The sequence below is a fragment of the Neomonachus schauinslandi genome, chromosome 8 (assembly GCF_002201575.2).
Source record: "Neomonachus schauinslandi chromosome 8, ASM220157v2, whole genome shotgun sequence".
Taxonomy (NCBI): domain Eukaryota; kingdom Metazoa; phylum Chordata; class Mammalia; order Carnivora; family Phocidae; genus Neomonachus; species Neomonachus schauinslandi.
The window spans coordinates 117,965,044-117,987,040 of record NC_058410.1 but is presented as its reverse complement, the minus strand read 5'-3'; the positions used below and the strand labels follow the sequence as shown (position 1 = coordinate 117,987,040).

At 53.5% G+C, this 21,997-nt stretch overlaps 4 protein-coding genes across 7 annotated transcripts in view; 2 read left to right on the top strand and 2 right to left on the bottom strand.

The window, feature by feature from the left end:
* Positions 1-138: 138 nt before the first annotated feature.
* On the top strand, positions 139-3,345 carry MPIG6B (megakaryocyte and platelet inhibitory receptor G6b). 3 transcript variants are annotated; one of them, XM_021697120.1, is made up of 6 exons: positions 139-199; positions 402-749; positions 912-1,002; positions 1,349-1,389; positions 1,530-1,609; positions 1,739-3,345. In XM_021697120.1, the coding sequence occupies exons 1-6, from the start codon at positions 139-141 to the stop codon at positions 1,841-1,843; spliced, it is 726 nt and encodes a 241-aa protein (XP_021552795.1). In that variant the 3' UTR covers positions 1,844-3,345. The 3 variants fall into 3 exon arrangements, with proteins under 3 accessions (XP_021552795.1, XP_021552796.1, XP_021552797.1); XM_021697121.1 differs by lacking the exon at positions 912-1,002 and having other exon boundaries at positions 1,511-1,609; XM_021697122.1 differs by lacking the exons at positions 912-1,002; positions 1,349-1,389.
* Positions 3,346-3,652: 307 nt separating this feature from the next.
* Positions 3,653-6,966, bottom strand: DDAH2 (dimethylarginine dimethylaminohydrolase 2). Of its 2 annotated transcripts, XM_021697117.2 has the most exons (7): positions 6,748-6,966; positions 5,545-5,903; positions 5,331-5,430; positions 5,130-5,203; positions 4,847-4,966; positions 4,166-4,315; positions 3,653-3,976 (listed from the first exon to the last, which is right to left on the bottom strand). In XM_021697117.2, exons 2-7 carry the CDS (start codon positions 5,839-5,841, stop codon positions 3,860-3,862), a joined length of 858 nt encoding a protein of 285 aa, XP_021552792.1. In that variant the 5' UTR covers positions 5,842-5,903; positions 6,748-6,966; the 3' UTR covers positions 3,653-3,859. The 2 variants fall into 2 exon arrangements, with proteins under 2 accessions (XP_021552792.1, XP_021552793.1); XM_021697118.2 differs by lacking the exon at positions 6,748-6,966 and having other exon boundaries at positions 5,545-6,027.
* A 324-nt stretch (positions 6,967-7,290) lies between these two features.
* CLIC1 (chloride intracellular channel 1) lies at positions 7,291-12,713 on the bottom strand. Its single transcript, XM_021697119.2, has 6 exons — positions 12,433-12,713; positions 10,293-10,402; positions 9,966-10,091; positions 9,700-9,806; positions 8,701-8,882; positions 7,291-7,683 (listed from the first exon to the last, which is right to left on the bottom strand). The coding sequence occupies exons 1-6, from the start codon at positions 12,469-12,471 to the stop codon at positions 7,522-7,524; spliced, it is 726 nt and encodes a 241-aa protein (XP_021552794.1). The 5' UTR covers positions 12,472-12,713; the 3' UTR covers positions 7,291-7,521.
* Positions 12,714-16,676: 3,963 nt separating this feature from the next.
* The window catches only part of MSH5 (mutS homolog 5), a 23,559-nt gene continuing 18,238 nt past the window's right edge, over positions 16,677-21,997 (top strand). The window contains exons 1-10 of the mRNA XM_021696995.1: positions 16,677-16,690; positions 17,051-17,204; positions 17,464-17,587; positions 18,088-18,168; positions 18,353-18,415; positions 19,230-19,351; positions 19,537-19,646; positions 19,886-19,921; positions 20,274-20,356; positions 21,320-21,365. Of these exons, the coding sequence (XP_021552670.1) occupies positions 17,064-17,204; positions 17,464-17,587; positions 18,088-18,168; positions 18,353-18,415; positions 19,230-19,351; positions 19,537-19,646; positions 19,886-19,921; positions 20,274-20,356; positions 21,320-21,365 (806 nt within the window). The 5' untranslated portion in view covers positions 16,677-16,690; positions 17,051-17,063. The remainder of the gene's footprint in view (positions 16,691-17,050; positions 17,205-17,463; positions 17,588-18,087; positions 18,169-18,352; positions 18,416-19,229; positions 19,352-19,536; positions 19,647-19,885; positions 19,922-20,273; positions 20,357-21,319; positions 21,366-21,997) is intronic.

The window sequence follows — 21,997 nt, the reverse complement described above, 5'->3', positions numbered from 1 at the left end:
TCCCGGCGGCTGGTTGCCCCGCCCCGCCCCGCTCTTATCGGAGCCCCCAACCCGCGGCCCCCCCAACTCCCTCCCCCCAGTTTCCCTCCGGTTTCCTCCGCTGATACACTCGCCTCCTATCCCCACCACATCCCAGCCATGGCTCTGGTTCTGCAGCTGCTGCCGTTGCTGCTGTCTAGGGCCCAGAGGGACCCCGGGGGTAAGCCATCTCCCCCCCCCCAAAGTTGGGATGGGCGCGAGGAAAGACTGAGGGAGGGGGGAGCGATGGGGAGAGGAGGGTTAATGTGTGTGGGATGATCCAGGTTGGCGGGGGCACAGAGGAGAGGTGAGGGAGAGGAGACGGGAGTGGGGTTCGTCTTGCCCTGTGGACTTGCCCTAACCCCTGTCCCCTCCAACCCCAGCTTCACTGGACGGCCGCCCTGGAGACTCGGTGAATTTCTCCTGCGTAGGGGTCTCGCATCCCATCCGCTGGGCCTGGGCGCCTAGCTTCCCGGCCTGCAAGGGCTTGTCCAAGGGACGCCGCCCCATCCTGTGGGCCTCATCGAGCGGGAACCCCACTGTGTCTCCAGTCCAGCCCTTTGCTGGTCGCCTACGTGCCCTGGACCCTAGTATCCGGCGGCTGGAGCTCCTCTTGAGCGCGGGGGACTCAGGCACCTTTTTCTGCAGGGGCCGCAACGAGGAAGAAAGCCGTACGGTGCTTCACGTGCTAGGGGACGGGGCTGATTGCAGGGCACCGGGGCCTACCCACGGTAGGTCCAGGCCTTTGTGCGCCGGACTTGGACACACACCCTCGGGAGGGAGAGAGGCCTTAGCTGGGGGGTTCCTGGGCGGGAGAGCTAGTGCTCTGTCCTCGCACCCCTAACCTCAGTATCCACCACCACCAACCCCCCCCCCGTCCTCCGTTCCCCCAGGGTCCGTGAATCCGCAGCTCCTCATCCCCCTGCTGGGCGCTGGGCTAGTGCTGGGACTCGGGGCGTTGGGCGTGGTCTGGTGGTGGCACAGGTGAGCACAATGGGCGGGGCCTGGTTAAACGGGTCGTGACCAGAGGCGGGAGGGGCAGGACCAGAACTTGGCAGACAGAAGCTAGACCTAGAGCTCCGGCGTGTGGTTTAGAGAGGAAGGGGGGAGGTGACCACTTGGGCCGAGTCCGCAGGTTGGTAGGCAGAGCCCTGGCTAGGGAGGCGAAGCTAGAGCCCGAGCAAGATCAGAGTGTGGGCGGAACTATCTGTGGGGGTGGAGCCTAAATTGTTTTGCGGGTCTGAGCCTTCGAGTTGCTGGGTTGCTGTTGGCCCGGAGGAAGACGAGAGACAAAATTGGTGGCTCTCAAAGACTTATACATCCGTTACAGACGATCACCCCCGCACCCGCCTCGACCACTCCCCAGATTTGGTGAGACTAACTCCACCCCGTTTTCCTTCTACTGCTCCCACACTTCCCACCTCTCAATTCCTGAGTCTGAGCCCTTCCTTGCTGGGAGCAGAGTGTTGGTCACTTTCTCTCAATCCTTCAGCTCTGTTCCCCCCATATAGATCCACTCGTGAAAGTCAAGCCCCAGAGGCCAGTAAAGGAGGAGGAGCCTAAGAATGCAGGGGAACTGGACCAGGAGGCGGTAAGGGCCTGGGGATTGGAAGGGGGTTGGACAGAATCCCCAAGAAAAGTGGACCAAGAAAGACAGAGGCCTGAATTCCCCAGCAAGTCTGACTTCTGAGACCCTCCTGCCTTCCTCCCCACCTTTCAGAGCCTTCTCTACGCAGACCTGGATCATCTGGCCTTCAGAAGGCCCCTCCGGTTGTCCCCAGTGGTCCCGGCTGATGCCTCCACCATCTATGCGGTTGTAGTTTGAAGGGAAGCCCTTATCCCAAACCTCACAAGCTAGAGGTTCCCAGCTCTCCACAACTCCCCACCCCTTCTTGGCCCCTCACCTGGCAAAGGAATGCACCACGGGATAGAAATGAGCACTAGCGTGAGAGTCAGGAGCCCAGGGTTCTCTGCGACTGACCGTGCTCCTTCAGTTACCCTCCCTCCTGTAACTTTCATGTCTTCTTCACCACTGGTGCCCTCTCTAAACCTGATCAAGCCCTGCCTCCCTCTCTTAAGACATCAACAAGTCCTAGATAGTTGTCCTGTCTCTTGGTTCCCTCCACAGTCCAGCTCTTTGAATCAGGGGCCTACACCTTGTCTTTTCCTTCACTCCACTCCTCCCACTCGTCATCTCTCCATGAGGTTGCCAGAGAGGTCCTAAAGGCCACACCCAGTAGAGTTTTTAGCTTGGTCTTTGATTACTTCCTTTCTTTATGCTGGTGTCTTCCTTTTGGACTCCTCTTCCTTGCTCCCTATCCCCATGGTATTCCCCACCATACTAGGTTCGTCCCTTTATCTGACTTCCCTCTCTTCTGGGAATCTGTCATCCACAGCCAGTCCTCAGCCCTCACCTCTGCAAACAACACCTAGAGCTCTCTCCAGCTCAGATCTCGAGTAATGGGATTTCCCATCTATCCCTGGGACATCCCTGCCTGGCTGGCTGTAGGCATTCTGCACCCAGCATATCTAAAACCCAACTTATTGTCACTCACTCAATCCTCCTCTGCATTCTCTCTTGATCAACCAGTTGCCTAAGCCAGAAACTGGGAGTCATGCAGACCTCCTTCTGCTCACTCCCACACAATGAACCAAGTCCTGTCTTTCTATTTTAATGTTACTGTGAAATCCATACCCTTCTTCACGCCCAGGGCTGCCACCTGAATATACTCTCCTCATTTCTTCCCTGGGTGACTCATAGCCCCACCTCATCCTCTTGCCCCTGCCCTCTTCCCTGAAGCCAGAGAGGTTCTCCCCAAATGCAAACCTTCTCACAACCTGTATTCCAGAGTTGTAGGATTTCTTTCCATAACTTTCAGCTCTGGACCCATGGGCCTTGGCTTTGGGTACAAGGTGCTGGCAGCACTCTGCCTACCCTCCAGGCTTGTCTCTGTCACTCCACAAGCGCACAGCATGCCAACCTGGCAGAGGTTCTCCCCAGCCTCCAAATATGGCTTCACGCCACACAAGTCCTTCTTCCTGGACCTTTTTTCCTCCTCCCCACTACCTTCCTGGCTAATTCTTCTTTATCCCCAAGACTCAGTTGAAATGTTGCTGTTTCTGGGAAGCCATTCCTGACCCTCTCTGCCTACCCCTGCATACATTTTGATGCTGTAGGCAGTCTCCTTATTTATCTCTTAGCAACAACACCCTGTGAATTGTTCCATCACAACCTGTATTTCAATTTCAATGTACTGTGAGTTCCCTGCTATCAGAACACTGACCCTTTTTATATTACTGCTAAGCCTCAGTAAATGAGTGAATGAAAATGAACGTCCCTGAAAGCGTCACTTCTTCCTCTCTATCAACTTCGGGTGGGTTGGTAATCTACCAGTCTCTGAATCATCTGACATTTAGATAAATTGAGTGATCCACCCTAGACTTTCTTCTCTACCTCATATATGCTCCCCACAATAGAAATACTATCCTATCCATCTTGTGCCCTAACACCTATGATAGGGCTGGGCACTGAGTCAGTAAGTGCCTAATGAGGGTTTGATGAATGAGAGACTAACCTCAACCTCAGATTTCAGCCCTGTCCCTATCCCAGTAAGACACCAGCCACAGCCCAGTCTAAAAGGTCAGTTCTGTTTTATTAGTTCTGAGGAAGAGGACTCACCCAGTGGACTCTATCTTTTTTCCCACACTAAGCCCCCACCCCCCCCATCTTGGGGCCCTCTCCCCACTACTACCTATTCACCGTCCTCTATCTAAGCCTCCTTCCCCTTCTACTCCCTATGCTGCCCTACCCCTGGCCAGCCAGAACCCTAAGGCCAGGCCCTCAGCTGTGGGGGCGTGTGCTGAGCACCAGGCAGAGGGAGCTGAGCCCGGCGCCTGCCTTCTCCAGTTCTGAGCAGGACACAGGTACCAGGGTGACATCAGAGAGCTTCTGCAGTGCCTGCAGGGAGGACACAAAGTGGGGAGAGGGGAGTAAGACCCCAAGGCCACAGCCAGGCCCTTCTTGGAGCCAGCTCAGAGCGGCACCACCCACGCTTCTAGAGAAGGTACCCCTTCTTCGTCCCACTAGGAAGGCCTGAGACTCCTTCCTCTGGTTATTGTTGGTGGTGGAGCTCCTGCCTTCCCTCACCTCCTGGCTATTGGGCAGGTCCCCGCCTCCACGGTGCAGGAGAAAAGGGAGCACACTAGGCAGCCCGGGTCGCAAAAAGAGACAGTCAGCAGCTGCATCATCTGGGAGGGTCAGGGATGCGTAGGGGTGGTCTGTCAACACTGCCATCGCCTGAGGGAGAGGAAAGAGGAAGTGGTCAAGTCTCAGAGCCTCTCCACAACCGAGTGTGATGGCCCTACCACCATTAAGGGCTGAGGACACAGTTACATTTGTTGTATAATAATGATAGCAAGCACTTGCTCTTAGTATGTGTCAGGCACTGATCTAAGCATTTTAGTGACCTTTGTTAAGTTCCACCTCGGACACACATGCAGTTCTTACTACCTGCAACCCTCTTCTTCCTTTCTCTAGCCCCCCACCAGTCAATGTCATCCATCCTTCCTCATAGCTTAGACGCCACCTTTGGGGAGGTTCCCGGAAACTCGGGAAGACGATGTTAATCGACTATGTTCCCTGTCCCTGTCCTGCTATAGTAACTTCTTGCTTTCTGACGTGTTTTCATACTAGATGAACGGCTCCATGAGGGCAGGGGTTGAAATTAAGTCTCTGAACTTCCCAGCTTTCCGCCTCCCCGGCCAGGAGCCAAGCCCACTTTTGCTGGCCGCGCCCCAACCTGCCCCACCCCACCCCGCCCCTCCTCACCCTGACAGCCTTTTGGGCAGCGTCGCTGCTACCGGCCACGACAGTGCGGGGTCCCCCCATGCCGCAGAGGCCGCGCAGGTGCGAGGGGCCCGAGACCGGCACTGTGGAGACGGCGAAGTCCTAGGGGCAACAAGGGAAATTATTCAGGGACGCGGGAGGGGTGAGGGGATTCCCTCAAACACAGGTGGCTCTGGGCTCCTCCCTACTCCGCGCCGCCTCCCTGCGCCCCTCCTACCCCATCCGCTCCCCGCTTCCCCAGCACAAAGCTGGTCCCGCTCCTCACCCGGAACGTGTCCGCCACGATCTCAGCTCCTCGGTGATTGGTCCACTTGGAGAGGCCTACGAAAAACTCCCGGCCTGAGCCCAGGAAGGCCGCGGAGGTTTGAGAGCCAGAGTGAGTTGGAAACAAGGCCCGACATGGCCTAGTCTCCCCAACTCTGCTTCCCAATGCCAAGCCCCAGGGATGCAGGCACCTCAGCCTCACCGGTAAAGAGAACATCAGTGCCATCCAACGTCGCGTTCTCATCCCCCATCTCCACGATCCGGAGCCCAAGGTCCTGAAGGGCTCTGCGGACTCCATCGACCTTAGGGCAGGAAAGAGGGCGCGGGGCACAGACATTCCCACCCACAATTCTTAAAGCTCCGCACGTCCAGCTCCTCCTTTCCCCTTACCCCCCAACCCGCGCCCCGGCGCTCACCTCCGGCCTGCGGGAGGGGCTCCAGGGACGCGTAATTAGGGCCGTGTCCCCTTGGATCACGGCGGTGTCACCGAGCAGCGGTCCCAGCGGCAGCGACTCTTCAGGAGGCAGTTCTAGCAGCTGCAGCCCCAATCGCTGCCTCAGTTTACCCCCCAGTACCCCGTGCTCCCTCTGGGCTTTAGCCAGGTCCAGAGCCGGGAGGCCAGCCCCCGCACCCTCCCCCGAAGCCAGGCTCTCTGGGACCCCCCGGATCAGGGCGTGGGAGCAGCGGCCCAGCCCCTCCCCTGGCGTCCCCATCCCATCCACACAGTCTCCCCCTCTGGCCGCGGTGATTTCTTAGTTTTCTTTTTTTCACCTGTCTGGGAGAAGAGACAGAAAGGTGGGGGGGGGGGGAGGCAGAGAAAGAGACACGCACAGAAGGGCGTAGGGGGGTGGTAAGGAGCGCCCGGGTCTTCCTTCTGCCATCTCCGGGCGCCCCTCCCACTTCGCCCCACCCCCTCCAGACCTGTCTCTCCTGCCCACCCCATTCCACCCCGCACCCTTCTTGGTCTGCTTCTTTGGAGGGAGTCCGAGGAACAAGACCGGGACCCCTAATCTTCAAAACACCTGTTGCCCCTGTCGGGGGCTTCGCGAGGTCCCTGCTAGGCGCCCCTCTTGGCAGCCGCTAGGATGCGCTCACTCCCCAAAAATGCAACGGCCCCGCCCCCTTAACCCTCAGCTGCTCGCTGCCATAGGGACCCGAAGTGCGGCGAGGGACCCAAAGGGGTTATGGGACAGGAGGAGACAGCTGGGGAGAAGGTCAGGGCCTAGGAAGATGAAATCCTGAATGCCCAAACGAGAAAGAGGAAGAGGGGCAACGAGGGAGGAATTAGAACCTAAGGAGTTAAATATCCTCTCTCCACCCGGGCCGGTCGTGCTGCCCCTAGCGCGACCCAGTATAAACCAGACCGAGTCCCGGAGGACTGGGAGAGGTCTAAAACGAAATCCAAGGGGCGGGGAAACCGGGGGCGTGGTCCCAGGGAGCGGGCGCCAGTCCCGGCTCCAGGACCCTATCTCCCGGTCCATCTTCCCCAAAGTCTACCTCACTCAGCTCCGCACCCAAATTTCCGCCTCCTGCACTCTGTCCGTTGCAGGCACCGGCCCGGCACCCTCAAGCTCCGGCCCGCACACGGTCCAGGGGACATCTCCAACCCCTAGACTTACCTCCAGCGGCCACCCCGACTCCTGCGCTCTGTGATCTTGGCTGGGGCCCCACCCCCCTGAGGACAGAGTTGGTTGGAGAAGGGAGTCCTAGTCTTCAAGCCTCGGGACTGGAGCTCTTGGCTTTTGAGGGGTCCCTGGGTAGGCGAGCTCAAGAACTACGGTGGGGCGGGGTCGCGATGGTCTGGCGGCTTCGGGGCATTGTCTAAGCGGGACGGGGCGGGGCTCCTCGAGACCACGCCCATTCCGCCCTGCTACGCCGCGCCCACTCCACGGGGACTGCGTTCCCCTCCTCAGAACTCGGCCCCGCCCCGTGAGTGCTGCCCAGGCCCACCCAGATCTGGCTGGCCCCGGCGGCTGGGCTGCAAATGCGACATGGACCACAAGACAGCGTTATGGTGGAGCGGCACGAAAAATGGAAGCCTGACCACAAATACCCCTCTTCTAAATTCCTGGCTTCTGCCCTGAGCTCAAGGTCACTGACCCACTTCTCATTCCGTGTTACCCACATTCAGGTCCTCTTTGTGTAAAACCACACTGTATTTTCATTCTGTATTTTATTACTGAAATACATTGTCCTACCCGCACCACCCCACAATAAAAATCTTACCTAGATTCCCCATTTTTCCTCTCAGCCCCCCAGCCAGCCCTGCACAAGTGCTCCAGGATTCTCTGCCCACTGGCCATTTTGGAGTGTGTCCCTTGGATAGCCACGTGGAAAGCAGTTGGTGCCTTTGTGGAGAAAATGGAGAGGGGAGACGGAGTCTCAGGAGCCACTTATTTGAGGGCCTTGGCCACTTGCTCGTAAGCCAGCTCGATCTCCTCATCATCTGGACAGGTGGAGGCAAACTCTTCCCGAGCATAGGCATTGCGCAAGTACCGATGCACTCCGCGGAACCCCTCGGGGATGGAGAATCCCCTGTACTTCTTACAAACCACCTGGGGGCGGGGAGAGGAGAGGGACCAACATGTTAAGCCTACGGGGAGCCGGGGAGCCGAGCTGGATGCCAGGCTCTTGTCTTTCCCTTCTCCCAAGACTCACAGGATGAAATCTAGCCCTCCCGTGCAGGCATTCAAGAACCCCCACTATCTGGCTTCTCTTCCTGTGATTCTTATCTCCCATATGAATCATCTTCTCCAATTGGCTTTCTTAACTCCTCACGATCTTCTCCTGTCTTCGCCCTTCCTCTCCACTCACTGAAATCCTGGCCATTTATAACCAGCTCCTTTTCAGACCACCCGGTGCCATGGTGCCATTTCTCTCTTCTTGATTTTACTGAGATGTAATTCACAAATCAGAAAATTCTCCACTGTGACTTTTGTCCCTATTTTTCATCTGGCTTTTAATCATGTTTTGTTACTTAACTTTCTTGTGACTGTTCTATCTTCCTAGCTAGATTTCAAATCCTTTGAGGGCAAGGACCAATCCTCATCCATCTTTGTGTCTTTCAGTGCCTAGTACACAGATGTTCAATACAGAGGTCTGTGGCAGACTGACATTAGGCCCATGTTTCACAAACTAAACCATACCTTTGAGGCTAAGACAAAAACATGGGAAGCAGCAGTTTTCATCTTTCATCACAAGACAAAGTGGAGACCGATGCTATAAAATGAATTAAAGCTCTGATTTTAGGAAAAGCCTGCTTTGTCTGATGTGGGGATTTGGCAGTGATAGAGACAGGAAGAACACTCTTGACAGCAACACTGGGATATGTTACTCCCAGCCAGTCTGTTTGCACCCACAGCCTGTATCACGGAATGTAATTTTCTCAAAGCACTGGGCTTGCAGCAATGACTGGCGAGAAGGAATGGGGTGTGTCTGCTATTGGTAGCCATCCATAGAAACCACCCTAAGAAAGAAACCACCTTTGGAGTGGTTGTCATGGGAAACCTGTGTGGGAGCTTCTTAAAGAGCCATCTCAGTGGCCACCCTCTGCTCATACAATGACCATCCACCTGTACTATGTGGAGCTTTGGCAACAGGTTGCAGTCAGCCAGAGTGAGCTCATTGCCATCCAGAAACTTCCTCTGAGAGATGCCCTCGTCCTCAGCACTGGTCTCATCCACTTCTTCTGGGAGGGGGGATGTCAAGTAATTGTCTAAAACTTTCAGGGCTTTCAGGAGCCCCTTCTCCAGATCTGTGCAAGAAAGGGGAATTGGTAAGAACATCAGGAGGGTGACATAGTCCAGGAGGGCCTGGGGAGTGGGGGGTGAATGAATACTAATGGTGAGGCCAGTCCAAAATAATAATATCTGACATGAATGTAGTTGTTTTCCATGTGTTACTCTAAGCACTTTACATACAAAAACTCATTTAATTCTCACATCAACCCATGAAATAGGCATTGTTATCTTCACTTTATAGATCTGGAAATGGATTTACAGAGAGATTAAATGAACTGCCCAAAGTCACACGGCCAGTAGGGTTTGTACTCAGGCTGTCTGGATCTAGAATTGTCGTCGTTGTTGTTGTTAAGATTTTACTTATTTGACAGAGAGCACAAGCAGGGGGAGTGGGAGAGGGAGAAACAGACTCCCTGCTGAGCAGGGAGCCGGATCGGATGCCAGGCTCAATCCCAGAACCCTGGGATCATGACCTGAGCCGAAGGCAGACGCTTAACCAACTGAGCCACCCAGGTGCCCCTAGAGTCACTGTTCTTAAGCACAACCCTCTTCTGCCAGAACACAGGTCAGCAGCCAACCCAACTAACATCCCCAGTGGTGCAGGAGAGGCTAGGTGACAAACAAGAGAAGCTTAAAGTCACAGCCAATGAAAATGCAAGGAAATATGGGATTTAAACAAAAAGAAGGGGGCTGGGGCGGGAGGCAGTGAGGGTTTGCCAACATCTGCTCCGTCTCCCCAATATCGGAATTTCCAGATGCTCCTAATGCCTCCCAATCCCTGGATCTTCTCCAGTCCTCCTAGGACCCCGGCCTCCAACCCTTGAGACTCACTATCATTGAGTGCCGGGTTTGAATTCTTGATGTAAGCAGAAAATTTGGCAAATATGTCCAGCCCCGCCGTGTTGGATTCAGGGTTGAGAGCTGCCAGCTTGGGGTACCTGAAAGCCAGTAGGAGAAACAGGAGAAGATATCTTCTGGGGAGGAGCCTTAGCTCCCCTGCTCCAGCCCACCACCATTTTGGTTTTCCATTTCTTCCACCTCTCTCTTTCCTAGAGTCTCCCTGCTACCCACCCCTTCCTTTCCAAGTGCCCTCATACCTGGGAGGGCACAGCACCGCCTCCAAAAACTCCTCAATCTTGTTGGTGTCTGTGTGCACTTCGGTGCCATACAGCAGGAATGGGAGCTGCCCCCCTGGGCACAGCTTCTGTACTGTCTCAGTCCGCCTGGGGGAGAGCCCAGGCATCAGGACAGGAAAAGGGGGTCAGGGAGAATCAGAAAGGGGAGATGGAGGGATGTGGGAAGAAAAAGGAGCTCTGGGTGGAGGGAGGGGGAAAAGGTGCAGGATGAAAGGACTAGGATGGGTGAGCGTGTGTGTGCATATGTGTGTGTACAAGGGGTGTTTAGAGAAACAGAAATTGGCCCACCTCTTGGTGTCAACGGTGGTGACGTTGAAGGTGACTCCCTTGAGCCAGAGTACCATGAACAGTCTCTGGGAGAAGGGGCAGTTCCCAATCTTGGCCCCATCACTGCCAGCCTGAAAAGTAACCCCCACCCCAAGGTTAGGCCTGGTACACCCGACCTACCCCAGGCCATTCTCTGCACCTCCTACTCCCAGATCACGCTGTTTTCTGCCTAGTCATGACATGCAGTCTCACTACTAAAAGCTCTCCCCAGACGTGGGCTCTCCACTCTGGAGGTGGAGCAAACCTAGGGCAGATCAGTGGGAACGTTTTCTGCAAAGGTCAGCTTCTGGTTCCCCAGAGACAGGTGGGAGGTAGGCAGAGGAATTGAGTTTGGGAGAACTCAGGAGATCGGGACCCTAGAGAGGGAAGACAAACAGCAATGCAGTTTTACCTTCTATTCTAAGCACTTTACATACAAAAACTTATTTTACTCTCACATCCCTAGAGAGGGACTTTGGTGAGGCCAGGGTTGTAGGCTAGAGGCCTAGATTCCTGAATGGAGTAGAGCCTGGGAATGGACATGGTACGGCAGGGTTTGGAAGCCAGAGTACTGGTTCTCTATACCTCTACCCTGTTTCTGGCAGCTGGGTGGGGAGTCAAGGGGCCCAGAGCCTCACCCTAAAGATGTAGAGGGCTTTGCAGAGGGGGGCTGCCCTCTAATTGGCAAGTGGTGACCTCATCCCCCAAGGGACCTCCCCCTAGGCCGAGGGTGATTCATCTAGGCTGTCTCCGGCCTCAGCAGCTTCCTTCCTGGCAAGGAGTGGGGGCAGGGACCTGTGAGGCTGAGGCCTGGGCAGTGGAGGGCCACCTTCCTCTTCCCCACACACTACTTGTGGGGTCTCCCAGCACATGGCCCCCGGCTCCAGATAACCCTCCTCACACTGGACCCAAGGCCAGAATCTGTAGCGCAGCCTCACCCAGGAATAAAAATAGCCCTTGAGGCAAGTGTGAGTGGGGTGGGGACCACACCTAAGGGGGGCGGACCCAGGCATGGCTGGGCACAGGGAGAGGGAATGGCTTCCCCAGAAGCCCCAAGCAGCGAGGAAGGAGAAAGCGGCAGGAACGCACAAAGAAGGACGAACAAAGGGGGTAGTGGAGAGAAAGGAGGCAGGAAAGTGAAGGGTGGGGAGAATGTGCAAACAAGGAGGCACAGACGGAGAGGGAGGTGCAGAGATGAGGTCCAGGATTGGGTAAGAATGCCCCTGAAGTGGGGAGGGGAGCAGAGCAGAAAGAGTGAAGTCCGCTAGTCCGCTGTCGCGCTTTCATCTCCAAAGGCCAAAGGACCACCGCTCCTCATCCACACCCACAGAGAGAGGACTGAGTTGGGGGACTCTCTTTTTCCTGTTTCTGAAACCCCCAAACCCTAAACACCCTAACCCAGGTCTCTTCCTCCTTCTGATCCCTCTCCCCACCTATCCTCCCGGTAGCCCCAGCTAAACTCCCATCTGGCCACCTTCTTTTCTCTCGCTTCTCCAAGTCCCGGGGAGCCTTCCGGGCCCACCCCCTCTCCGGCCGGGCTGCTAGAACTCCACTCCCACTCTCCCATCTCCTTCCACCCCACCAGTCCTTCCCCGTGGATCTCCCCGCAGCCTCCCTCACCACACCCTCTTCCTTGAAACCTGCCCTGCCACACACGCGCCCGCACTTCTCCAAGTCTCCCCCAAGACACCCCTCACTTTGGTCTTCTCGTAGGACCACCTGTCCTGATGTTTCCCTCTGACCCTCCCAAACCCTGTTGGGTCCCACTGCCCCCTTCTCTCCCAGTCTTTCCATCAGCTTGTCCCTCCCACCCCCACCCTCGTCAATATTCTCAACTCCCGGGACCTTCTCTCTACCTTCCGGCCCTTTAGGGGGCTGAAAACTTGCACTTCTACGAACTTTTCAGGGTCGAGCACAGAATTCTCATTACCCGCACCCACAACAATCGTCTTCCCCTCCCGAGGCCACCCCCCACAACAGCGCGCACACTGCAGACTGCACGTGGGGTTGGGTGGGGGTCAAGGAGGGAAGGGATTGGGGAGTTAAGGCTGGAGCTGGGTAAAGGTGAGAGTTGCCTTCCAGAAACTGGGAGGCTGGCCTAGGAGCGAGAAGGTGTTCCTACCTTCACGAACAATTCAACCTGAGGTTGTTCTTCAGCCATGGTTGCGACGGGGACCAGGAAGCGGCCGGCGCTGGGGGAACTGGGAGGGGCCCGGGCCAGGGAAGGCGGGTCCCACAGGCAGGGATTCTCTCCCCCAGACCTAGGGCTGGCACTTCAGCGCAACACAAACCCGATGAGACCCGCTCACACGAGACACGGCTTCCCCACCAGCCCAGCACACACACACACACACACACACACACACACACACACACTCAGGGAATCATTCTACAACCCCACACCCCGCCCCTCCAGCTCTATCCCCTCCCCGGCTAGATCAGGGAGCCGCTGACTCACCGACCGGCCCCGCCCTGAACCTGGGGAGGGGACAGGAGGGGGGCGGGACTCGACGATCTCGGGAGTGGGGCAGAGGGGAGAGCCTCAGGTCTCCTAGAGGAAAAGGGATGGGGGTGTTAGGGAGGGGGAATCCTGGGAACCTCCTTGTTTCTCCACCCGTCTCCTTGAACACAGGATTTTTTTTTCCTGCCTCAGTTTCCCTGCTGCATTAATCAGAGGACACTCCCCCTCCACCCTCACACAAGACACCAACAGCTTGATCAAGCCCATGAGGGCCCAGGGAGGGAATTTTAGAATGTGAAGGTGGTCCTTTATTCCTTTTCCCACGTTCCTTCCAGACTCCAGCAGGACAGGGACTTGGAAGTGGATGCTGAGGTTGGGGGAAGAGAGTGGTGAAAGATAGGGCAGGGGATGGGAGGGGAGACATCCAGGCCTCCTGCTAGGGAAACAAGAAGCTGAGCCAAAGAGCCTCCTCACTGGGGGAGGTCTGCTCCTCCTCAGCAGCGTAGTCAGCTTTAATGCTTCCACTTCTGCGCCCATACCAGGACCCTTCCTGTGCCCCTAGCCCTTTTCTCACTGATCGGTTGAAGATGAGAGAATGGTGGGGAAGGGTGGGGTTGTTGTGGCCCTAGAATAGAGCTGCACTGATTCTGGAGGGGATGGTAGCTAGTCCTGTCATGGAAGAAAAAAAAAGCAAAGATCAGATGGAATAATGTAAATGGAGTCCTTGGGGACACACATAAATAAGTAGGGAGGTAGAGGAAGAGTAGCTTGATTTTTGGAGGTTCTGTCAAACTCTTTATGATCTGCTGAAAAACGGCTTAATAGTATGTCCTCCAAACTGGACATATTCCAGCCTCCATGTCTTGAATCTCTCTCCTTCCCTACCATGCCTTCTCCTTCTTCCTCATCACCTGCTGTCTAACAAGAGACCTACAGTTCCAGAAAAACACGGTGGAGTGCAAGGACATAGAGGAGCAAAACAGGCCTTGACACTTAAAGAAAGGGAGACTTTGGGGAGGACTGGGGTGGGGTGAGAGACGTGCTGCTGGAAACCAGCAGTTAGTGGTTTCCTCTCTCCTCTCCTGCTTCCTCTTCTGTGGGTTTTCTCCTCCCTGGGGGAAGGCCTATCTCTCTCCTCCCCAGTGAGGAGATATATTCAGTGTTTGTTCCTTTGAACTGTAAGATCCTGTAAGGTTGTAGAATGATTCCATGAGTGTGTGTGTGTGGGGGGGGGCGTCTTCTCCATGGGTGACCCTCAGATTCTGCACACAGGGCATCTGAGGAAAGGAGGTCAAAACAGCCCTATTCTTAGGGTCCTCTTCTGTTCCAGCTGATCAATGTCCATCAGAGGATCCGCCACACAAAGATCTCCCTTCTGGGAGACGCCTCAGGCAAATGGGGCCAGCCCTGAGCTCAAACAGGTTTTGGCAGCTTCATTCCTGCCTTTTTCTCTCCTACAGCTTTATGGGTAAAGCTGGCTTGATCATCAATATTGACTTTGGCTGGCTGGCATGGCTACCCACAAGGTATTTCGCCTTAATTTCCCAGATGACAGGTAATGCTGCCCTCTCCTGGTACTATCCAGCAGTGCCCCCTGGGCTGCACCCCCAAATCCTGCATCAGAGAAGTTTTCCTGCGGTCTCATCTCCTTACCCTTCTATCTCAGTATCTACCCTTTCCTTCAAAGGGTGGCCTCTTTTTCACTCCCTCCCCTTCCTTGGCTTGGTAAACCAGTCCCTAATCTGTTTTCACCCCAGATTGGAAGGTGTGTGCCTCCCTGACACGCCTTAGAGTTGTGACGGTCTCTTTCAGGTTTCCATAGCTCCATTGCTCAACAGTTTGCCAGGGGTAACCATTAACCTAGTCCTTAACTCCCTCCCCTACCTTTCTTGCTAGAGGGGATTTTCCAATCGTTTAGCAGAGCCAGGTTAACCCACCATTTTCTCTAACCTCTTGGATGGGATCGCCCCATCTCAGGGTACCTTAGGACAAAGCTGGAGAGGAAGATGCATTTTAAGCGATCTGTTTTTTTATTTTTTATTTAATTTATTTTTTAAAAAAGATCTTATTTATTTATTTGTCGGGGGGGGGGCACAAGCAGGGAGAGTGGCAGGCTGAGGGAGAAGCAGGCTCCCCGCTGAGCAGGAAGCCCAATGTGGAACTCTGTCCCAGGACCCTGGGATCATGACCTGAGCTGAAGGCAGACGCTTAACTGACTGAGCCACCCAGGCATCCCAAGGGATCTGTTTTTTTAAAGTATGTATTTATTTCTGTCCCCCTCACAATTTCCTTGCTTCTCTTCTCACACACACTAAAAAGTAAGCTTCATGAAGCCCATACTTAATTAATGTTCAGTACTTTGAGTCTTACCACCTGGCCCAGAGTAGGCACTAAATAGTTGCTGGGTGAATGAATGACACCCCTCTGTCTTTAGGGGTGTGGGTGTTTGTGCACCTGCAGAGGGGGATAGACATGTCTCAGCGGGGGTGTAGGTGTTATCAGGTCTACTTTTTTTTTTTTTTTTTAAGATTTTATTTATTTATTTGACAGAGAGAGAGGGAACACAAGCAGGGGCAGAGGGAGAGGGAGAAGCAGGCCTCCCACTGAACAGGGAGCCCAATGCGGAGCCCGATCCCAGGACCCCGGGATCATAACCCGAGCGGAAGGCAGATGCTTAACGACTGAGCCACCCAGGCGCCCCTATCAGGTCTTACTTCTACCAGAATTTTGTGTAATTTGAATGCTTCTACCTCCTCTGGGGAGACCAAAATTAAAATTAGACCCAGTAGTGCCCTCGTGGGGGTGGTCATACCCTGCACCAAGGAAATAGGCAAAGGAGGACTAAGATAGGAGTCTCACTTCTTTCTTTTTATTTTTATTTTTTAAAGATTTTATTTTTATTTGACAGAGAGAGACACAGCGAGAGAGGGAACACAAGCAGGGGGAGTAGAAGAGCGAGAAGCAGGCTTCCTGCAGAGCAGGGAGCCCGATGCGGGGCTCGATCCCAGGACCCTGGGATCATGACCTGAGCCGAAGGCAGATGCTTAACGACTGAGCCACCCAGACGCCCCATGAGTCTCACTTATTTCTGCTTACTTATTTGAAATACGTAGTAGCTCTTACTAGTTTACCAGGCACTGTCCTAAGTTTTCATAAATATGAACTTAGTGAGTACAAATATATTTTTTTAAGATTTTATTTATTTGTCAGAAAGAGAGAGCACACACAGCAGGCAGTAGCAGCAGGCAAAGGCAGGGGGAGAAGGCGGCTTCCTACTGTGCCATGCGGGACTCACTTCCAGGACCCTGGGATCATGGCCTGAGCCGAAGGCAGACGCTTAACGACCGAGCCAGCCAGGCGTCCGTCGTGGGTACAAATATTAATTTAGAGTTGTTGGCACAGGCTTAATTAACGTTGCTTATCTCCACTCTCCAGAAAAAAATGCAATTCGCCTCTGCCCCTTTAGCCAGCTCTCCCCCAACACCCGTAGACCAGTTCCCTGGGCTCTGACTCAAGCTCCGCTTCCGACTTTCTCACAGGCTCCACCTCCCGTCAATCAAAGCCCAGAAACCCAGAAGGCGAGTTGCCCAAGTGCTAAGCAACCGTTGCACAGGCGGGAATTTTGAACGTTCTGGCACCGCCCCATATGCGGAAGGGCCAATCAGTGTCCAGCCGTCCCAGCAACTGTTTATTCCCTCTCTCGCTCGGTTGGATCTCCAGGCAGGATCCGGATCTTTCCGACCAATAGCCGCTAAGAAGGGCGGGGCGTGTGCGCGCGCACCCCGTCCACACGCCGGTATGCCCCTCCTGCGGGCGCAAGGCTATTAGTTACGCGGTTTCGCGCACGTAGCAACCCAGGTGACTGAAAACGCGGGAAGACGCCGCGAGTAGTCGGCGGCTGAGGGGGGAAAGTCTAGAGGTTAGGGCTGCGACCGTGGGGGTGTGGTTGGTAGTGGCGGAGAGAGGAGCGGTGCAGACTCCCCCCACAGGGCCGTCCAGCCAAAGCCCAACCTCTGCGTGACCGAAATGAGGGTGGGGCGAGTGGAGTTTTGCACAGTCTGGACTTTAGTGACGTACTTGAGAAGTCGCCCGTCAAAATGTTCCACAAATGTTAAAAAAAAAAAAAAATGTTACCGCAGCTCTCCCCGGCCCTCGCAGCCCTGCGCCTCAGCCGCCTCCCAGAAGTCCTGGGTGGGTTTGCGTTTCTGCGCAACCCTTACCCCAGCCTCCTCGCGGTGAAACCTCTACCCTGAACCGCCTTCATTTTCTGCTCCCGCAGAGCCTCCAAGGCCATGGCTTCCGTCGGAGCGATTCCAGGCAGGACGCCGCAGGGCCCGGAGCCCGGGGCAGCCTCGGCCAGCTTTCCCAGCCTGGCCCCGGTGCCGGGCCGCGGGGAGGCCGAGGAGGAGGAGAACGAGCAGGAGCCGGCGGAGGTCTCTGGGGCGGTGTTGTCGCGAGCGGCAGGCGCATGGGTCCGGAGAGCGGGGCGTTGGTTGGACCGTCGGGGTGTTAGAATAAACGGGCTGGGAAGAGCTAGCTAGTCGCTTGCCTCTGCTCTATTTCACACTTACTGAATGGGGATGAGGATGACTGTCTCAGGGATTTGATAAAATGATTACAGTTAAGCAAGACATGGCATAACCTTGCATAACCCAGCAGTTCAAATATGTTTCCTTTCTTCCTCCTGGACAGATCCATCTGTGTGTCCTGTGGACTTCAGGATACTTGGGCATTGCCTATTATGACACTAGTGACTCCACCATCCACTTCATGCCAGATGCCCCAGATCACGAGAGTCTCAAGCTTCTCCAGAGAGGTGGGGGCAGAACCATGGGTTCCTCTACTCTGGGACTGGAGGTGTATTTCACTCATATATCCTCACCTGACTCAGTCTATTTTATTAGTTGACTCCTAGAGGCTCTCTTTGTTGTTTATAGGAATTCATTGCATTATTCAAGGAACATTTATTAGGTGCTTACAGTGTATCAGGTGCTGGACATACAGTCCTGGGCAAATCAGTCATGTCTGTCCTTCAGAGGTTTTTAGTCTAGTGACAACCTCCAGGCCACTCCTCTTCTCTCCTACCACCCTGCCAGTCCTACTACTCTTTTCCAAAACTTCATGCCTGACTCGTACCTATGCTCCCAATGTGCAGAGCACTCCTTAGTTTTAGAGGGAGGAAATGAGGGTGTTTTTTGTTTGTTTTTTGGGGGGTTTCTTGGAGGGGGTAAAGGGAGGTAGCAAGGGGAGGGCAATGGGTTCCCTCTTAGACGATAAAGATCCTTTAACTCATTTGGTCTCCATTCTTCTTCTAAGTGTTGGATGAAATCAATCCCCGGTCTGTTGTTACGAGTGCCAAACAGGATGAGAATATGACTCGGTTTCTAGGGAAGCTTGGTAAGGACTGGGTAAGGGGAAAAGTGAAAATGGGGAAGGACTAAACTGTGGAATATTCCAGGAGACTAAAGGGTCTTGGAGGGAGCTACAGCCAGGAGGCCAGAATTGGGTAAGAGGGAAGGTGGGACAGAAGCAGGGGACTGAGATGTCCAGACTGATGGCCCTTTCTTTGCTTCCCCCACAGCCTCCCAGGAGCACAGAGAGCCTAAGAGACCTGAAATCGTATTTTTGCCAAGTGTGGATTTTGGTACTTCCTTTGCTCTGCCCAGCCCCCCATCCCAGTTTCCCTACCCTTTCTCCTTACTCCAGCCCCATCATCAGAAGTCCCCCCTCAGCTTTATCTCATCCTAACCCTTGGTGTTCTCCAAGCCCCATAACCAGTGTCCTCAAGATCTCTCCTGCTCCCTACTTTTTAATAACCTGAAACCTTGTGAAACTTCCACATAGACATGTCTAGGGATGAGGGCCTTCGCTGAGGAGTGGTGACACTTGGTGGATAGCTTTGATTGTTGGAATTTTCACCTTTAAGACAAAGCCATTTGAAAGTTAAAATCACCAATTAAAAAAAAAAAAAAAAAGACAAAGCCATTTGTCTCTAAAAAAAAAAAGAAAGAAAGAAAGAAAAAAAGGCTGACTCTGATGATCCATAAGGCACTTCCATAACCTTCCCAGGCTTGCAAAAAGGATAGGGAATGTTCTATCCTAATTAGATGTTAAAACATTAGTATTATTCATTCCCCTATTAATATGATCTTTTTGACCCTGAATCCCAAATAGATACCTCCCTGAGTCACTTATCTTTCTCAGGTTGTGCTCTCAGCCAAAGATCTTTATATTAAATGTAAAATAAAGCGAGAATTAGACTGAGTCTGAAGATTTGGTTCTTGTTTCAGCTTTTCACTAACTGCCTGTGGCAGCTTGGCAAGTCACATCATCTCTTGCTTCTATTGTCTCTCTTTTTTTTTTTAAGATTTTATTTACTTATTTGTCAGAGAGTATTGTCTCATTCTTAAAATGGGGTGAGAAAGTGACCTTTCTTTCCCATGCCTCCCCCAAAATAGGTCTGGAGATAAGTAAACAGCGCCTCCTTTCTGGAAACTACGCCTTCATTCCAGACTCCATGACTACCACTGAGAAAATCCTCTTCCTCTCCTCCATTATTCCCTTTGACTGCCTCCTCACGGTGAGAAGGGTCCTGGGATGCAGGGGCTGGGATGCAGCAGGCTGGAGAAAGGGACAAGCACCCCATTTCTAGGGTTGAGTCCTGGGAGGTGCTAGTCCAACCCTGGAAATAATAGTTTTCCCTGGTGTCGTCCAGCCTCAAGGACACTGGGACTGACCTCAACTCCATTCCTGATCCCCTCCCAGGTTCGGGCACTTGGAGGGTTGCTCAAGTTCCTGGGTCGAAGAAGAATTGGGGTTGAACTGGAAGACTATAACATCAGTGTCCCCATCCTGGGCTTTAAGAAATTTGTGTTGTAGGTGATTTACCCTAACCTTAAGCAAAGTTAGGTGGGATTGGGAGGCCTGAATAGTAAGAGGGGTGGGGTGCGGGAAATGGGCGGTGCCCCATCGGGTAAAGTGGTCTAGGACACATAGGAGCACCTGAAGGGGATGTGGAGCTCTGGGGAGAAGACTGAAAAGGGTGGAACCTAGCAATGGACTCACACCGCCCCTACCCCAGCCACCTTCCCTTTTGCTTGTTTTCTGTCCTCAGGACCCATCTGGTGAGCATAGATCAAGACACATACAGGTAAGGAGATGGAGGCAGGCTGTCGTCTTGGGGGAGGGAGAAGGATTAAGTTTAATGCTCTAATAATCCTAATGAGCCTCCAGTTTCTTTAATCCTGGGGTTATTAAGGTCTGTCTCCTTGAAGGAAAGGGAAGAGAGGGCGAGGAGAAAGGAAGAAAAGCACAAAGGTGTCAAATAGATATCCTACCTTCCTGAGTCACTTATCCTGAAGAGAAAAACTGAGGCAGAGAGGAGTGTGGGACAGACCTTACAACAACACTTGATCTCAGGAGTGTGTCCCCAACCTCCATTCCATTTTCTGAATTCACTTTAAAAACCCGTTACCTCAAACGCCTCCATTTCTCCCTGACAGCGTCCTGCAGATATTTAAGAGTGAGTCCCATCCCTCAGTGTACAAAGTGGCCAGTGGACTGAAGGAGGGGCTCAGCCTCTTTGGTGGGTATGCCCCTTCCCTCATCCCACACTATGAAAGCCTGCCAGAAAAGCAGCTGCCTCCAAACATGTGTCCCAGCCCCTCTCTTCCCACTTCACTCCCACTGCCAGATGTCTCTTCCACTCCCATCAGCTCGCTCGCGCTCTCTCTCTTTTTTTTTTAAGATTTTATTTATTTGACAGAGAGAGAGGCAGCGAGAGCAGGAACACAAGCAGGGGGAGTGGGAGAGGGAGAAGCAGGCTTCCTGGCAAGCAGGGAGCCCGATGTGGGGCTTGATCCCAGGACCCCAGGATCATGATCTGAGCCGAAGGCAGATGCTTAACGATTGAGCCACCCAGGCGCCCCTCCATCCAATTCTCTTATCCTCTTTGTACCCTCCCTGAGCTTGGCATCTCCCCTCGCCCACAGTTGTCCAGTGTCATTTGCCTATCATCTCTGACTTTACCAATTCCATGTTCATTCCTTGGGCTTGCATGGATGTTTCTGCTAGTCGTGCACCTGTCCAGGGGCTTGGGGAGGCCCTATGTATAACTGCCTAACTGCCCGTGTTTTATTGGCATTGAGTCTTTATCAATTGTCTCTGGCTTTAGGGTATAGTCGGGACATCACCCCAAGTATCCACATGGTTTCACTGTGCATATCTCGGTGGATTGTGTCTAATGTTTACATATATGTGTTGGGCTCTTTGTGATTCCAACTACAACCACTCTGTATTTTTCTGGCCAACTGTTCGTGGGAGTGCCCATCCCTCCCCTAAGCCCATGTAAGGTAATCCTGGCTCAGACCTGTGGCCAGGCGCTGGCTTTAGCTGCCTTTGTGTCCTGTATCCAGGGAACACCCCCAGGCCAGCCTGCCCAACACCCGAACCTCTGGCCCGGATGCCTCAGTTTAGACACATCCACACATTCCTTTCCCTGCCCCTGCCTTGTAACAAGCTTACTCCCTGCCCCTGCTCCTCCCCACAGGAATCCTCAACAGATGCCGTTGTAAGTGGGGAGAGAAGCTGCTCAGGTGAGTCTCACGGACATGCCACAGGCTCATGCATGCAGTCTACAGGCACATGCACACTCCATCCGGTAGTAATAAAAACAACTGCCCTTTCCCAAATGCTGGCTAAATGCATTTAATCCTTACAACAACCCCATGTGGTAGCTAGTATTATCCTCATTTGATGTTGTCAGCACAGATACCCATATGCCCATTGATGATACAGACTGGCACACACAAAAGCAACAGAAACAGTCACAAAACACTAATGCACACATGGCAATATCTTTTTTTTAATTGAAGTGTAGTTGACATACAATATATTAGTTTCAGGTGTACAACATAGTGATTCAACGTTTATGTACATTATGAAGTGATCACCACGATAAATCTAGCTACCATCTGTCACCATGTAAAGTTGTTACAATATTACCAACTATATTCCTTATGCTGTACGTTGTCTTTTTTTTTTTTTAAAGATTTTATTTATTTATTTGACAGAGACAGAGATAGCGAGAGCGGGAACACAAGCAGCAGGAGTGGGAGAGGGAGAAGCAGGCTTCCCCTCGAGGAGGGAGCCCGATGTGGGACTTGATCCCAGGACCCTGAGATCATGACCTGAGCCAAAGGCAGACGCTTAACCGACTGAGCCACCC

Bases quoted from the DNA above. Each gene is read 5' to 3' on its own strand.
- DDAH2 (XM_021697117.2), bottom strand. From the start codon at position 5,841: ATGGGGACGCCAGGGGAGGGGCTGGGCCGCTGCTCCCACGCCCTGATC. The intron at 4,967-5,129 runs GTGAGGAGCGGG...TGTTGCCCCTAG, and splicing joins TCGTGGCGGACACGTTCCGG to GACTTCGCCGTCTCCACAGT. The intron at 4,316-4,846 runs GTGAGGAGGGGC...CCTCTCCCTCAG, and splicing joins CTGCCCAAAAGGCTGTCAGG to GCGATGGCAGTGTTGACAGA.
- MPIG6B (XM_021697120.1), top strand. From the start codon at position 139: ATGGCTCTGGTTCTGCAGCTGCTGCCGTTGCTGCTGTCTAGGGCCCAG. The intron at 200-401 runs GTAAGCCATCTC...CTCCAACCCCAG, and splicing joins GGCCCAGAGGGACCCCGGGG to CTTCACTGGACGGCCGCCCT. The intron at 750-911 runs GTAGGTCCAGGC...CCGTTCCCCCAG, and splicing joins GGCACCGGGGCCTACCCACG to GGTCCGTGAATCCGCAGCTC.
- CLIC1 (XM_021697119.2), bottom strand. From the start codon at position 12,471: ATGGCTGAAGAACAACCTCAGGTTGAATTGTTCGTGAAG. The intron at 10,092-10,292 runs GTGGGCCAATTT...GCTCTCCCCCAG, and splicing joins ACCACCGTTGACACCAAGAG to GCGGACTGAGACAGTACAGA. The intron at 9,807-9,965 runs GTATGAGGGCAC...ACTGGCTTTCAG, and splicing joins GCGGTGCTGTGCCCTCCCAG to GTACCCCAAGCTGGCAGCTC.